The sequence below is a fragment of the Pygocentrus nattereri genome, chromosome 25 (genome assembly GCF_015220715.1).
Source record: "Pygocentrus nattereri isolate fPygNat1 chromosome 25, fPygNat1.pri, whole genome shotgun sequence".
Lineage (NCBI taxonomy): Eukaryota > Metazoa > Chordata > Actinopteri > Characiformes > Serrasalmidae > Pygocentrus > Pygocentrus nattereri.
The window spans coordinates 29,390,433-29,404,195 of NC_051235.1; the positions used below are offsets into that span (position 1 = coordinate 29,390,433).

Below are 13,763 nucleotides of genomic sequence, written 5' to 3' on the forward strand. Positions count from 1 at the left end.
GCGGTGGTGTGTTAGTGTGTGCTGCGCTGGTCTGAGTGGATCAGACGCAGCAGTGCTGCTGGAGTTTTTAAACACCTCAGTGTCGCTGCTGGACTGAGAACAGTCCACCAACCAAAAATATCCACAACAGTCTGTAACTGTAGAACTATAAAGTGCAGCTATACAGTAAGTGTGTATATATATATTGTATATAAGTGTGTGTATATATATGTTGTAGGAACAAAAACAAAACCTCGTATCTCCAAAACGGTAATTTTACAGGAGAAGGAAAAACATAGTTCATAGTTTACATTTAATGTAAGTCAATGGAACCAGAGTTTTTCCCCAAATAATTTGGGGCTGTGTCTTTTGGTTGATTCATCATTAAATTTACACACAAGGAAAAGGGCAACAGGCATTTTCAAATTATGTAAAAAAACTGAAAAAAAACAAAAATGGAGACAAAAGAAGGAACTTCTGCCCAGTTTTATGTATTTTATGTATTTCCCACCCAGTATGTTCAGCAAATAAACTGTAATAGTGCATTAAAATGTTCCGACGTGTGTCTCTGTAGAAGACGTGTAACTTGGTTGTGCTTCATAAGTCTTACATGCATGTGTGTAAGCACCTCTGTATTAACAGGATCTGTATTTTTAGATATTTTTGAAAGCCCCTATATGTAATAGCATGTTAAATCATTCAAAAGTTTGGAATCACTGCTTTTTTGAACATGCTTGTATAAAATATTTCTGCAATGAAACTCATTTCGCAGAAACTTTCAAACAGTTTGTAGGAAGCTGCAAAATGCAGACAGTGTTGATAAACAGAGCTGTAAGCGATTTCTTCATAAGTGAAAAAATGTACGGTATCAAGAAAGAACATAAACAGAATGCCATCCAGAAAGTTCACCATCAAAACTCACCAATTTATAGTATTCACAGTTTATATAGTACTTATATAGCAAATGCAGGTTTACAGGTTACGTCATATCACTTCTATATTTTTTCCCATGTCCAAAATTGTTGCTTCTAAAGCACTTTAACCTCTTTTTCTCCAGGATGCCAAATCATAAGGCAAATTATTCAGTAACTGCATGAAATAAACATAAAATTTTATTTTTATTTTATTTTATTTCTGTAAAAGTTCCCCTCAAATTACCAGAACGTGTGTTTTATGATCTCCACATTTCACTATATGCCTACAATTCACTGCTGAAAGCCAAAAATCTCGGCCGCTCTTTGTGTTGTTCTCTAAAAGTGATGTTTCCAGAGCAGATCACTGAAGAGACGCCGTCTGTTTATAGTTTAGAGCCCAGATTTGGGGAAAAACGGGTCGACTTTCAGTAGAAAAACAAAGTTCAGCTTCTTTTATTATAAGGGTTTAAAATGACATCACCGTCTATTAGACTGGAGAGAAGAGCTACAGCCTCACACGACGCCCAGCTTCTGAATGGAGCTTATGGAATATGAACGTTATGAAGAGCATGACCAAGTGCGTTTTGGAACCTCCGGTGGTTCCAAGGAGCTTAAGAAGTTAAACAGTGAATAATGTATGCGTTTAAGTTTTGGGCTCTAGCTTATAACATTTTAATCTACACTGCACGAATTATCATTGCGTAACACTTATTAGTACAACTTATTCTGACATTTAGTGAATTGGAGGGGAGCACAATCTGACATTTGTTCTTTTTAATAAATAAGTCACATCATTTTTTAAGTATTTAAGAGAGAATTTTTAAAATATGCAATCAAACAAGTCTACAAGTCTCAAATCAAAACATCAGCTTTGCTTCCAGAACCTATAATTTGCATACAATTCAGCCAAAAGAGGAGGGTCCCGCTAACAGTCGCAACAACGTCTGGCAAATTCAGTAAATTCTGAGATTTCCTCCCCGCTGCATAAAAATTTAAAGCATAAAAATAAATATGAACAGTTAAAAGAGTATGATACATGAAAGCGATAGAGCTACAGTTTATTTACTTCATGATTTATAAATCTATATATAATAAATGACCTATTTTTATATAAATCTGAGCATAAAAACGCACCAAAACCATCATTTTAACCGTTTAGCTATGCGGAAATAATGAATTTAAGCTGCAGAAATTCAGCCGAATTCCCTAAGACTGGTAACTGACTAATAAGCTCACAGTTTAAGCCAATTTACAACAACAGACGTTATGAATAATGTAATTTTTAGAGAACACAACCCTCCCTGAAGACATGATGTGCCTTAAAGGGGTGTTTCATTGATTTTAACTTGGAAAAACTGGCAATATTAATGCGCGCTGTGGTTCCTGAACAAGCCGTCTGTCAAGCGCTCTGGGCTGAAGTCATATGATATTAAGATATGATCTTCAGAAGCATCTTTACAAATGGAAACATGGATTTCTCAGACTCCATGTGGACCACTCTGGTTGTGAGAGGTCTGAAAGCAGTCAGACAGGAAGGCAGTGAAGTCCTGCTTTGAGCTGCTGTCACTGTGACGCCGCTCTGAGAGCCGAGTGTCTGCGCGAGCAGGAGAGTGTCAGTTTATCAGCACTCACCGGAGGCGTTCTTCAGGTAGCCATTAGAGTCCACTGAGGTGTACATGACATACGGGCCAGGCTGATTCACGCCGAATGGCTGTGGGGGAACACACACACACACACACACACACACACACTAGCATGAGCACACACAGTTGATTTTAGGCACATTATAATATAAATCTATTTAAATAATTTGTAGAACTGCTATTTTTATTATAGCCTACTTAAGCAATAGAACCTGAGAGGGAATGCATTATCACGAAATAACATCACTGTGATCTGGTGGCCGTAGATCATCACAGCCGTGATGTTATTGGTGATAACTCCCTCCTCGAGTGCTCTACTGCTTTAATACAGCAGTTAAATAAATACAGTAAGAAATGAATAAACTGGCCGTTTAATATGTTTTAATGTTCAGTTCCTTCCTCCTAATTATAGCTCCTTAACGAGCAGCTTGTTGCTACGTCAGAGTAACGAGCTCCGCCCACTCGCTGCTCAGCCGGCACTTCGTTCTCCAGCTCCTTACGCTAAATTCCCAAACTGTCGTCACCACTGAGCAGCTTTTCAGTCGGCAGCTGTGACAGAAGAACAGCTGAACAACCTGGAATCAGCCAGAAATGAACCCAACACCATTCGCCAGACGTGTCTGATCTTCAGAGTCGGACCAAATCAGACTGAGCCGTAAAACTGAGCCAATACCAGGTTCAGCTCAGTTTGGTCAGTTTGTCCAGATCAGTATTAATGTTGTTTTGTTCCAGCCGGTCTGTAAAGCTTCTTACAGCCCGTTTAGTTTGGCGAATGGTGTTGGGTTCATTTCTGGCTGATTCCAGGTTGTTCAGCTGTTCTTCTGTCACAGCTGCCGACTGAAAAGCTGCTCAGTGGTGACGACAGTTTGGGAATTTAGTGTCGTCTCGTCTTCAGAGTCGGACCAAATCGGCTGTCGGTCAGATGTGATCTTAACAGTGTCCGTTTTCTGTTTGTGGAAAAGTAAGAAGTAAAAACGTTCAAATGGCTTGAGCGTCTCCTACAGCTGTCAAAGTCTTTGCTTAGCAATCACGTCTCAGCAGAGTGGTAGTGTTTGTGAAAAACCTGTGATGTTATGGTGAAATAACCGCACAGTTAGAAGGCCTCTCAACCAATCAGCTCACATGGCCAAACTAAATGCTGTATACATTAACAACACCACACTAACAAGTTTTAAGTAGGGAAACCCCAATAGAATTGAGCTCATGAACTGCATAGAAAATCCATAGATACAGATTACTGTCACAATTATTTGCAGGTCTAAATAAACAAGTCTAGTCGTCAAGGCTGGCAGCTCATTACAAACTGGTCCCTTGTATAAAAATATTTTGGAAAGTGAGGAGTCCTCAAACTTTCCACAGACAGTCATAAGTCTGTGAGAACTTCAGTTCATGTTCTGCCAGATTTTGTCACTTTTCTCACTGGCCCAGTTGAGCGTTCCTGATCCTGGAGATCCTGGAGATCACAGACATCCAGCAACATAAGCCAGCTCACAGCTTAGAGCTGTCAGAAGGTTTGGGCTGCGGCAGACTTCTCCAAACTAGAGCACAGCTGACACGAAAACTCTCAAAACCCAGGAAATTCCAACAATAAATATTTTTTTAAATAATGCTTAAAAAATTGATATGACTGAACAGTCTAATGTGTGTCAGATAATACATTTTGCAAACTCAAACAGCAGAAACTCAGAAATGATATAAAATAGTACAAATAGTATAAATATTAAGATGAATGTATGAATAAATCTGAAACTGAACGAAACAGGTGAATAACATCACGCTTCTCATCTCATCTCTGAGTATAGCTTCCTTTTGCAACCCTTTGCAGAACGAAAACTGTTAAAAATCATTAAACATTTGGTCACACATCCAACTCATTGAATTCAGGTGTTCCAATCACTTCCATGGCCACAGGTGCATAAAGCCGAGCCCCTAGGCCTGCAGACTGCTTCTACAGACATTAGTGAAAGAATGGGTCGCTCTCAGGAGCTCAGAGAATTCCAGCGTGGTACCGTGATCGGACGCCACCTGTGCAGCAAGTCCAGTCGTGAAATTTCCTCACTACTAAATATTCCACAGTCAACTGTCAGTGGGATTATAACAAAGTGGAAGCGATTGGGAACGACAGCACCTCTCTCAACTTTCTGTAGAGTCAGTCACTACAGACCTCCAAACTTCATGTGGCCTTCAGATCAGCTAAAGAACAGCGTAGAGATCTTCATGGAATGGGTTTCCATGGCCGAGCAGCTGCATCCAAGACTTACACCACCAAAGCGTGGAATGCAGTGATGTAAAGCGCCGCCACTGGACTCTAGAGCAGTGGAGACGTGTTCTCTGGAGTGACCAATCACGCTTCTCCGTCTGGCAATCCGATGGACGAGTCTGGGTTGGGCAGTTCCCAGGAGACGGTACTTGTCTGACTGCATTGTGCTGAGTGTAAAGTTTGGTGGAAGGGGGATCATGGTGTGGGGTTGTTTTTCAGGAGTTGTGCTCGGCCCCTTAGTTCCAGTGAAAGGAACTCTTAAAGCTTCAGCACCAAGAGATTTTGGACAATTTCATGCTCCCAACTTTTTGGGAACAGTTTGGGGACGTCCCCTTCCTGCTCCAACATGACTGCACACCAGTGCACAAAGCAGGTCCATAAAGACGTGGATGAGCCAGTTTGGTGTGGAAGAACTTGACTGGCCTGCACAGAGTCCTGACCTCAACCCCATAGAACACCTTTGGGATGAATTAGAGCGGAGACTGTGAGCCAGGCCTTCTCGTCCAACATCAGTGTCTGACCTCACAAATGTGCTTCTGGAAGAACGGTCAGAAATCCCCATAAACACTCCTAACCCTTGTGGAAAGCCTTCCCAGAAGAGTTGAAGCTGTTATAGCTGCAAAGGGTGAGCCGACCTCATATTACACGCTATGGATTAAGAATGAGACGTCACTCAAGTTCATATGCGTGTGAAGCCAGACGACCGAATACTTTTGGCGATATAGTGTTTTTATCTGGGCTGTTTTGTTTACTGCTTTTGCAGGAAAAAGCACAAAAAAAACCATCAGAAAAAATACAGATAACCATAAATCGAGTAAACTGTAAGAATAATGAGTTCATTAGTAAAGTTATGAATATGTAGGTTAGATAAACTAGGTGTTGGATGGTGAGTGTAAACACTGAACTTCCTCCAGCGAAGCTTTGCAAATGGTTAAGTGACACTATTAGAACACCTTTAGATTTAAGGTCATGGTTTTGTTAGTTTTTTTGGAACAAACAAAAAAAAATAATAATAAAAAAAAGATGTAACTGTCAGTATTTTCTCAGTTTGACTTTAATTAATTACAATAAATCTCATCATCAGACAAACGATACACACTAGATGTTCAAAAAGACTCATTTACCAATTAGTAGTTTAATTAGTATCAGTTATATAATATAAGAACGGAAAAAACCCACACAAAACGGCTGTGAACAGATACAAAGACGGACGTTACAACCAGGAGTCGTAACAACAGTAACATCAATCAATCAGAACTTAAATATGAAGTTTTTACTGAAAGGTTTTCAGGTCTTTAGGTGATTACTACAAATTCTAAGAACATTAAACGTTTAAATGGTAAATAAACTTGTCTTGTCTGTTTATTGTAAACTGTCTATTTATATTTATCTGAGATTTGAACATCACTTCTGAAATACGATGGAATTCTGGACTTAACTTGATGCACATCAGTCATTCCAGCAGGTCTGTTCATTATTCTGTACACATTTAACGCGTCTTCCTTTAATTCAATCTCCCCACGGATAACCTGTCGGCTGTGGCGTTCAATAGGATGAGCGCATTAAGCACACGAAAAACAAAAAAAACAAGTACCTCTAAAATGGTGACTTCACCATGGAGGCCAAAAACGTTCTTTTAGTCTAAGATAATAAAAGCATATCATTTCAGAGCTTTTCTGTGGGTCCATTCATCATCACACTTGTACACAGCATAAAGGGCAGCTGCTGAGCTGAAATGATGCCGAGGAAAAAAAACGGACGATGTCAGGATCAATTTATACACTTATCTTCAGTCAAACAGGTTTTATATTATAGAAAACATGAAATTCAAACTTTTGAGCAGCAATGAATCTCAGTCAGGTCCTAAACATCTGAGTAAAGCCTCCATAAAAGCGTTTTGGCTTCCACACAGACACCAATCCAAGCTAACACTAATGGGCAGGACAGCCTGGGAGAGCCGGAATGAATTTTTAAAGGTGAGTGTGCGTTAGTGTGTGTAAATGTGTGCGTTAGTGTGTGCATTAGTGAGTCTAAATGTGTGTTAGTGTGTCCGTTAGAGTGCATTTGTGTGCATTAGTGGGTTTTAGTGTGTGTGTGTATAAATGTGTGTTAGTGTGTATAAATGTGTGTTAGTGTGTGTTTTAGTGTGCATTGTGTATGTTAGTGTGTGTTAGTGTGTTTAAATGTGTGTTTTAGAGTGCATAGTGTGCATTAGTGTGTGTAAATGTGTGTTAGAGTGTGTTTTAGTGTGCACTGTGCGTGCTAGCGTGTATTAGAGTGTTAGTGTGTGTCTAAATGTGCGTTAGTGTGTGTAAATGTGTGTTTTATTGTGCATTGTGTGCATTAGTGTGTATTAGCGTGTGTAAATGTGTGTTAGTGTGTTTTAGTGTGCATTAGTGTGTATTAGCGTGTGTAAATATGTGTTAGTGTGTGTTTTAGTGTGCATTGTGTGTGCTGGTGTGTATTAGTGTGTGTAAATGTGTGTTAGTGTGTTTTAGTGTGCATTAGTGTGTATTAGCGTGTGTAAATGTGTGTTAGTGTGTTTTAGTGTGCATTGTGTGTGTTAGTGTGTATTAGTGTGTGTAAATGTGTGTTAGTGTGTTTTAGTGTGTGTAAATGTGTGTTAGTGTGTTTTAGTGTGCATTGTGTGTGTTAGTGTGTATTAGTGTGTGGAAATGTGTGTTAGTGTGTTTTAGTGTGCATTGTGCGTGCATTAGTGTGTATTAGTGTGCTAGTGTGTGTTAGTGTGTATTAGTGTGTGTAAATGTGTGTTAGTGTGTGTTTTAGTGTGCATTGTGTGTGTTAGTGTGTATTAGTGTGTGTAAATGTGTGTTAGTGTGTTTTAGTGTGCATTGTGCGTGCATTAGTGTGTATTAGTGTGCTAGTGTGTGTTAGTGTGTATTAGTGTGTGTAAATGTGTGTTAGTGTGTTTTAGTGTGCATTATGCGTGCATTAGTGTGTATTAACGTGTGTAAATGTGTGTTAGTGTGTGTTTTAGTGTGCATTGTGTGTGCTGGTGTGTATTAGTGTGTGTAAATGTGTGTTAGTGTGTGTTTTAGTGTGCATTGTGTGCATTAGTGTGTGTAAATGTGTGTTAGTGTGTTTTAGTGTGCATTGTGCGTGCATTAGTGTGTATTAGTGTGTGTAAATGTGTGTTAGTGTGTGTTTTAGTGTGCATTGTGTGTGTTAGTGTGTATTAGTGTGCTAGTGTGTGTATGCGGAGGGGAGTGCTGGTAGAGATTGCAGCATGCAGCGTTAGTGTGACACACAGAGCAGCAGTAAAGGAAGTTACACACAGAGAATAAGGCCCAGTCCCATTTCTTCTTTTTACCTCTACCCCTTGTTTTCGAGTGTCACTCTAGCCCCTTGGTTACAAGGGGTAGTGGTTGAAATCTTGCCCTACGAAATGGGACACACAAAAAAAAATCAAAATCAAAATTAATGAACAGCTATTGGCGCCGCTCTGTAGGCGACCCTGCCCGTCTGCAGGGACAGCAGAGGAGGGGAAAGTTCAGCTCCTCACTGCTGGGCTTCAGTTACATTTAGGGATCATACGCCTTCAAAGAGAGGGGTATTATTTATTATTGCCCACCTGCCCTCTGAAAATCTCCGTTTGGAGGGTCATGTAGCCCTAACACTTCACCCTACCCCTCTATCTCAACAAGAATCAGGACACCCTATCATTAGATGTGAACATGCAAAACAGAGGGCTCAGGACTGAGAGGTAGGGGTGTGGGGTGAAATGGGACTGGGCCTGAATGTGCTTCAGAGCTCAGCTAGTCTCTATATCACAGTGTAGGCTAAACGCCAGAGCTTAGAGCCAGTGCCTCTAAACCCTCCTCCCTTCATTATTTACTCACGTCCTTTATCCTCGGGGTCAGTTTAACCCCAGCAGTTTAAACTGGTGTGAACTATCAGTGTTCCTTGCACTGTCACAGGTGAGCTTATGTTAGGGTCCTAAAGGGTTCTAAAGCAGAGGGAAACCTTCAAAGGTTCCAAGATTGCGTGTTATACTGACTCTGATATCATCCAAAGCAACAAAATGTGCGTAAATGTTGATATTTGTATGAAGACCCGCTGACGACATCCTGTACAAATAACAATAACGTGTGGCCACGCCATATTAACATGTGGGAACAAGACTTAGTAAGGTGTGGGAACGAGATTATGCCAGTTATGCCATTATGTCACCAGTCTGTATATTTCTGATAAAGACAGGGCCAAACTGTAGTGACATAAATAACATAAAGCTACTTTAGTGACTTTGTTTACATGCAGGTTAAACCGAGCTCAGAGTCCAAGATCACACCCAGGTTCTACAGCAGGTTTGGTTGATGAAGCTAAAGAATCGAGTTTCTCACCCACTGAGAAACAACCGACCCACAGCTGGTCAGTCCGTCTACAGAGTCTCGATCATCATAAGGAATGGAAATGTATAACTGTCTCATCAAAAAAATTGATGAAAATTTGGTTCCTAATCACATCACCTAAGCTACAAAGAGAAAAGCAAAGGCCCTAACACTGAACCTTGAGGGACTCCACAAGAAATGTCGAATCTTTTTCAAGAATAATTTCATAATTTCATAATTCATAATTCATAATAATTTCAAATGCCCCACCAATTAGCAAAAATGACCAGTAGCACAGATATGTGATCCACCGCAGAGATCATATGAATCCGAAAGTGGTCACTCTCTGTCTGGGTTCTTCTAAAGGGAGATTCACTCGAAATATCTGATAACAAAACTCTCCTCACTTGGACTGAGCTCTTCCATGTGCAACTGGGTCCTAGACTTCCTGACCAACAGGCCGCAGTCTGTGAGGATCCACAACATCTCCTCCCCCACCATAACCCTCAGCACTGGCTCCCCTCAGGGCTGTGTGTTGAGCCCCCTCCTGTTTACACTGCTTACATATGACTGCTCACCTATCCATCCAGGCTGTCATATGGTGAAGTTTGCGGACGACACAGCAGTGGTTGGGTGCATCACAAACAGAGATGAGTCCAAATACAGGCAGGAGGTGGAACACCTGGAGGGTTGGTGCAGAGAAAACAACCTCTGCATCAACGTAAAGAAGACGAAGGAGATGATTGTGGACTTCAGAAGGGGCCATCATGACCACCTCCCTCTGCACATTGGAGGTTCTGAGGTGGAAGTGGTCGACAGCTACAGGTACTTGGGTGTGCACCTGAGCAGCAACCTCACCTGGAGCAACAACACTTCCACTCTGGTCAGGAAGGCACATCAGCGGCTCTACTTCCTCAGGAGGCTGAGACGAGCTGGACTCGGGAGGGCAGTCCTCACCTCCTTCTACAGATGTGTGGTGGAGAGCGTCGTGTGCTCCAGCATCAACGTGTGGCATGGAAGCTGCTCTGCTGCAGATAGGAAAGCACTGCAGAGGGTGGTGAAGGCTGCACAGAGGATTGCTGGAGTCAGCCTCCCCAGCACCACAGACATTTACACCTCCAGATGCAGGAAAAGGGCTACCTGCATCAGGAAGGATCCCACCCACCCAGCACACGCACTTTTTGTCCCGCTCCCCTCAGGCAGGAGGCTGCGGAGCATCAAGTGCAAAACAACCAGACTCAGAAACAGCTTCATACCAGAAGCTGTAAGGCTCTTAAATTCCAACTGACACTTACAAGAACAAGTACTGTTACAGGCACTGTCACTTTAAACCGCACTGAGACACTTTATCTAGACACTTTATCCACTGCTCTAAGTCAATATCATGCTGCTGTAGCAAACTTGCACTCTGGACTTCATTGCTGCTAACTTCCTACTCTCCCTCTCTTGTGTACTTCTATTTATTTATCTATTTTAATAACAGCTCTTGGGTGTAAACTGGACCATGAGATCTTAATTTCGTTCCACCTCATGTACCATGTGATGCGAATGACAATAAAATCTCCTTGAATCCTTGAATCCTTGAAAGAGGCCCCGAATATTCTGCTGTAACTCCCGTTAGGATGAAGCAACCTGAACCAAAAAAATATGCAGCATACCTTGACGTAAGTGTAATGGATTGCATTACACGTGATGCTGGAAGTGATCTCCATTTTCTGTTAGACACATGAAGGGGTACGGGGGGTCTGCACCCGGAAGTTGCAAACAGAGGTTAAACGCTGCACCAGCTATCAGGCACCTACTTCAATGCAGGGGCATTCCAGGTTGTCCCAAGCTTATCCGAGTAGCACACTGCACGTTGTTTCGTTCAGATTACTTCGTCCTAGAAAGAGTTATTACAGAATATCCGGGGCCTCTTTCGAGTGAATCTCCCTGCATTTTGCTGTAATAAACAGGCGACTGCAACAAAATCCAAGGTGACGTTACTGAGCATCACCAGTTCTTTTATACTATAGAAAAAAAGTTTCTAAGAAGTTGTTCATCAGGGTGGTGAGAGTTTATTTGCTCAGAAAAAGCACTAATATTAGAACAAGCATAAATAACCTGAATACATGAAGGAATAATCTTACATATGTCAATGTGTTTGCTTAAGCATTTGCAAGCCTCTCCTTTAGGAAGCCCAGCTATTTAATACCTGGTTTAGCTAATCAATTCCTCACTAAATGAAACCAGGTGCTGCTGATGGAACTGCACCTAGTCATGTGATGACCGAAGGCATCAAAGAGGAATCTGGAACCAAACCTGTTCTTATATCCAGCATATAAGAAATTCTTACTACTTTTTACAGCATTAACGCTGCTGTGTCTGATCCACTCATACCAGCACAACATACACTAACATACCACCAACACAACAGTGTTAGAGCAGTGCTCAGAATGATCCACCACCTGCTCTGTGAGGGTCTATGGGGGTCCTGACCACTGAAGAACAGGGTAACAGAGTATCAGAGAAACAGATGGACTACAGTCTGTAACTGTAGAACTACAGAGTGCAGCTATACAGTAAGTGGAGCTGATAAAGTGGACAATGAGCGTAGAAACAGGGATGGTGTCAGAATGTTATGCCTGACCGGTGTATATAAATGGCATCTGAATCCAAGCGATACATATCAAGCTGTAAGTCTGTTAGTCAGGTAGAGTCATTTGACCCAAACTTCACTACTTCCAGCAATAACATTACATTTCCCTGCTCTTGTCACATAAAGGTTACAGGTGCATAAAGATGAGTGCTGCCGTTTGCGGCCCGTGTTCGCTCTTTAAAAGCCGAGCGGATATCCTGTTTCTCTGACTTTCATCTGATGAAGCCTGTTCAGGCTGAAATGTCAGGACGATTTTAATTTGAAAAGTAAATAAAGAGGTTTTAGAAAGGGTGAAATGTCAGTGTTTTTCTGCTGCTCTCAGATGCAGATCACGGTGTGTCGTACCGCATCAGAGACCACACAATCAGGTCTGTTAGGGATACTGAACTCCACACAGTCTGAGGCGAGTGTGGTGATTAAGGCCTGGTTAATTGGTGAGGTACACTATACTGCCAAAAGTATTTGGTCACCTGCCTTCACACGCATATTAACGTGAGTGAGATCCCGTTCTAAATCCATAGGGTTTAATATGATGTCGGCCCACCCTTTGCAGCTATAACAGCTTCAACTCTTCTGGGAAGGCTTTCCACAAGGGTTAGGAGGGTGTTTATGGGAATTTTTGACCGTTCTTCCAGAAGCACATTTGTGAGGTCAGACGTTGATGTTGGACGAGAAGGCCTGGCTCACAGTCTCCGCTCTAATTCATCCCAAAGGTGTTCTATCAGGTTGAGGTCAGGACTCTGTGCAGGCCAGTCAAGTTCTTCCACACCAAACTGGCTCATCCGTGTCTTTATGGACCTGCTTTGTGCACTGGAGTGCAGTCATGTTGGAGCAGGAAGGGGCCGTCCCCAAACTGTTCTCACAAAGTTGGGAGCGTGAAATTGTCCAAAATCTCTTGGTGCTGAAGCTTTAAGAGTTCCTTTCACTGGAACTAAGGGGCCGAGCCCAACTCCTGAAAAACAACCCCACACCATGATCCCCCCTCCACCAAACTTTACACTCAGCACAATGCAGTCAGACAAGTACCGTCTCCTGGGAACCGCCAAACTCAGAGTCGTCCATCGGATTCCCAGATGGAGAAGCGTGATTGGTCACTCCAGAGAACACGTCTCCACTGCTCTAGAGTCCAGTGGCGGCGCTTTACACCCCTGCATTCCACGCTTTGCATTGCGCTTGGTGATGTAAGGCTTGGATGCAGCTGCTCAGCCATGGAAACCCATTCCATGAAGCTCTCTATGCTGTTCTTGAGCTGATCTGAAGGCCACATGAAGTTTGGAGGTTTGTAGTGATTGACTCTGCAGTAAGTTGGTGACCTCTGTGCACTATGCCCCTCAGCATCCGCTGACCGCTCTGTCATTTTACGTGGTCGACCACTTCGTGGCTGAGTTGCTGTTGTTCCTAGTATATTTGGCTGAAGTATGGCTTTAAAAGCCCTCAGTGTGGGAGTATCAGTGTTTGATCGTGCTGTTTTATCTCTTCATTAAAGGTGATGACAGCTAATGAAGCGAGGTGTATGTGTTTTGTTCACCGCGCTGATGAGCTGTCAGTCTGTCAGCATCTGATAACCTGTACAGGCACCAGCTTAAAGGCATAACAGAGCACAAACCACAGCTACACCACTACTGCACAGCAGTGAGGAACCGATCCTGTTTGTTATCAGAAACTCTACACTTAAAAATGAGCTGAAAGATAAAAATTTAACTAAACTACATTATTAATGTTAGCTGAGGTGACAATTAGCCAATCTGTTCATCTTAAAAGGCCCACGTCACATTTTTCTTGCATTTTATTACATTTTGTTGATTTTATTTTATTTGAAGTTCATTTATGTGTTTTTATAAACCAAAATCAAGTGTAATTAAAATTTATAGAACAATTTTCCAACCTCACTTTATCCCCTAGAACTGTTTTGGGTAAATGGAAGATATATGCAAATGAAGGACAGACTGAGGGAGGCAGAGTGACAAAGTCAAAGAGGAA

The 13,763-nt window shown here is 42.0% G+C and overlaps 1 protein-coding gene across 1 annotated transcript in view; it reads right to left on the minus strand.

Annotated features, from left to right (window-relative positions):
* itfg1 (integrin alpha FG-GAP repeat containing 1) overlaps window positions 1–13,763 on the minus strand; it is a 266,804-nt gene that overhangs the window by 58,885 nt on the left and 194,156 nt on the right. Inside the window, exon 14 of the mRNA XM_037534550.1 lies at window positions 2,526–2,604. Coding sequence (XP_037390447.1) covers window positions 2,526–2,604 — 79 coding nt within the window. The remainder of the gene's footprint in view (window positions 1–2,525; window positions 2,605–13,763) is intronic.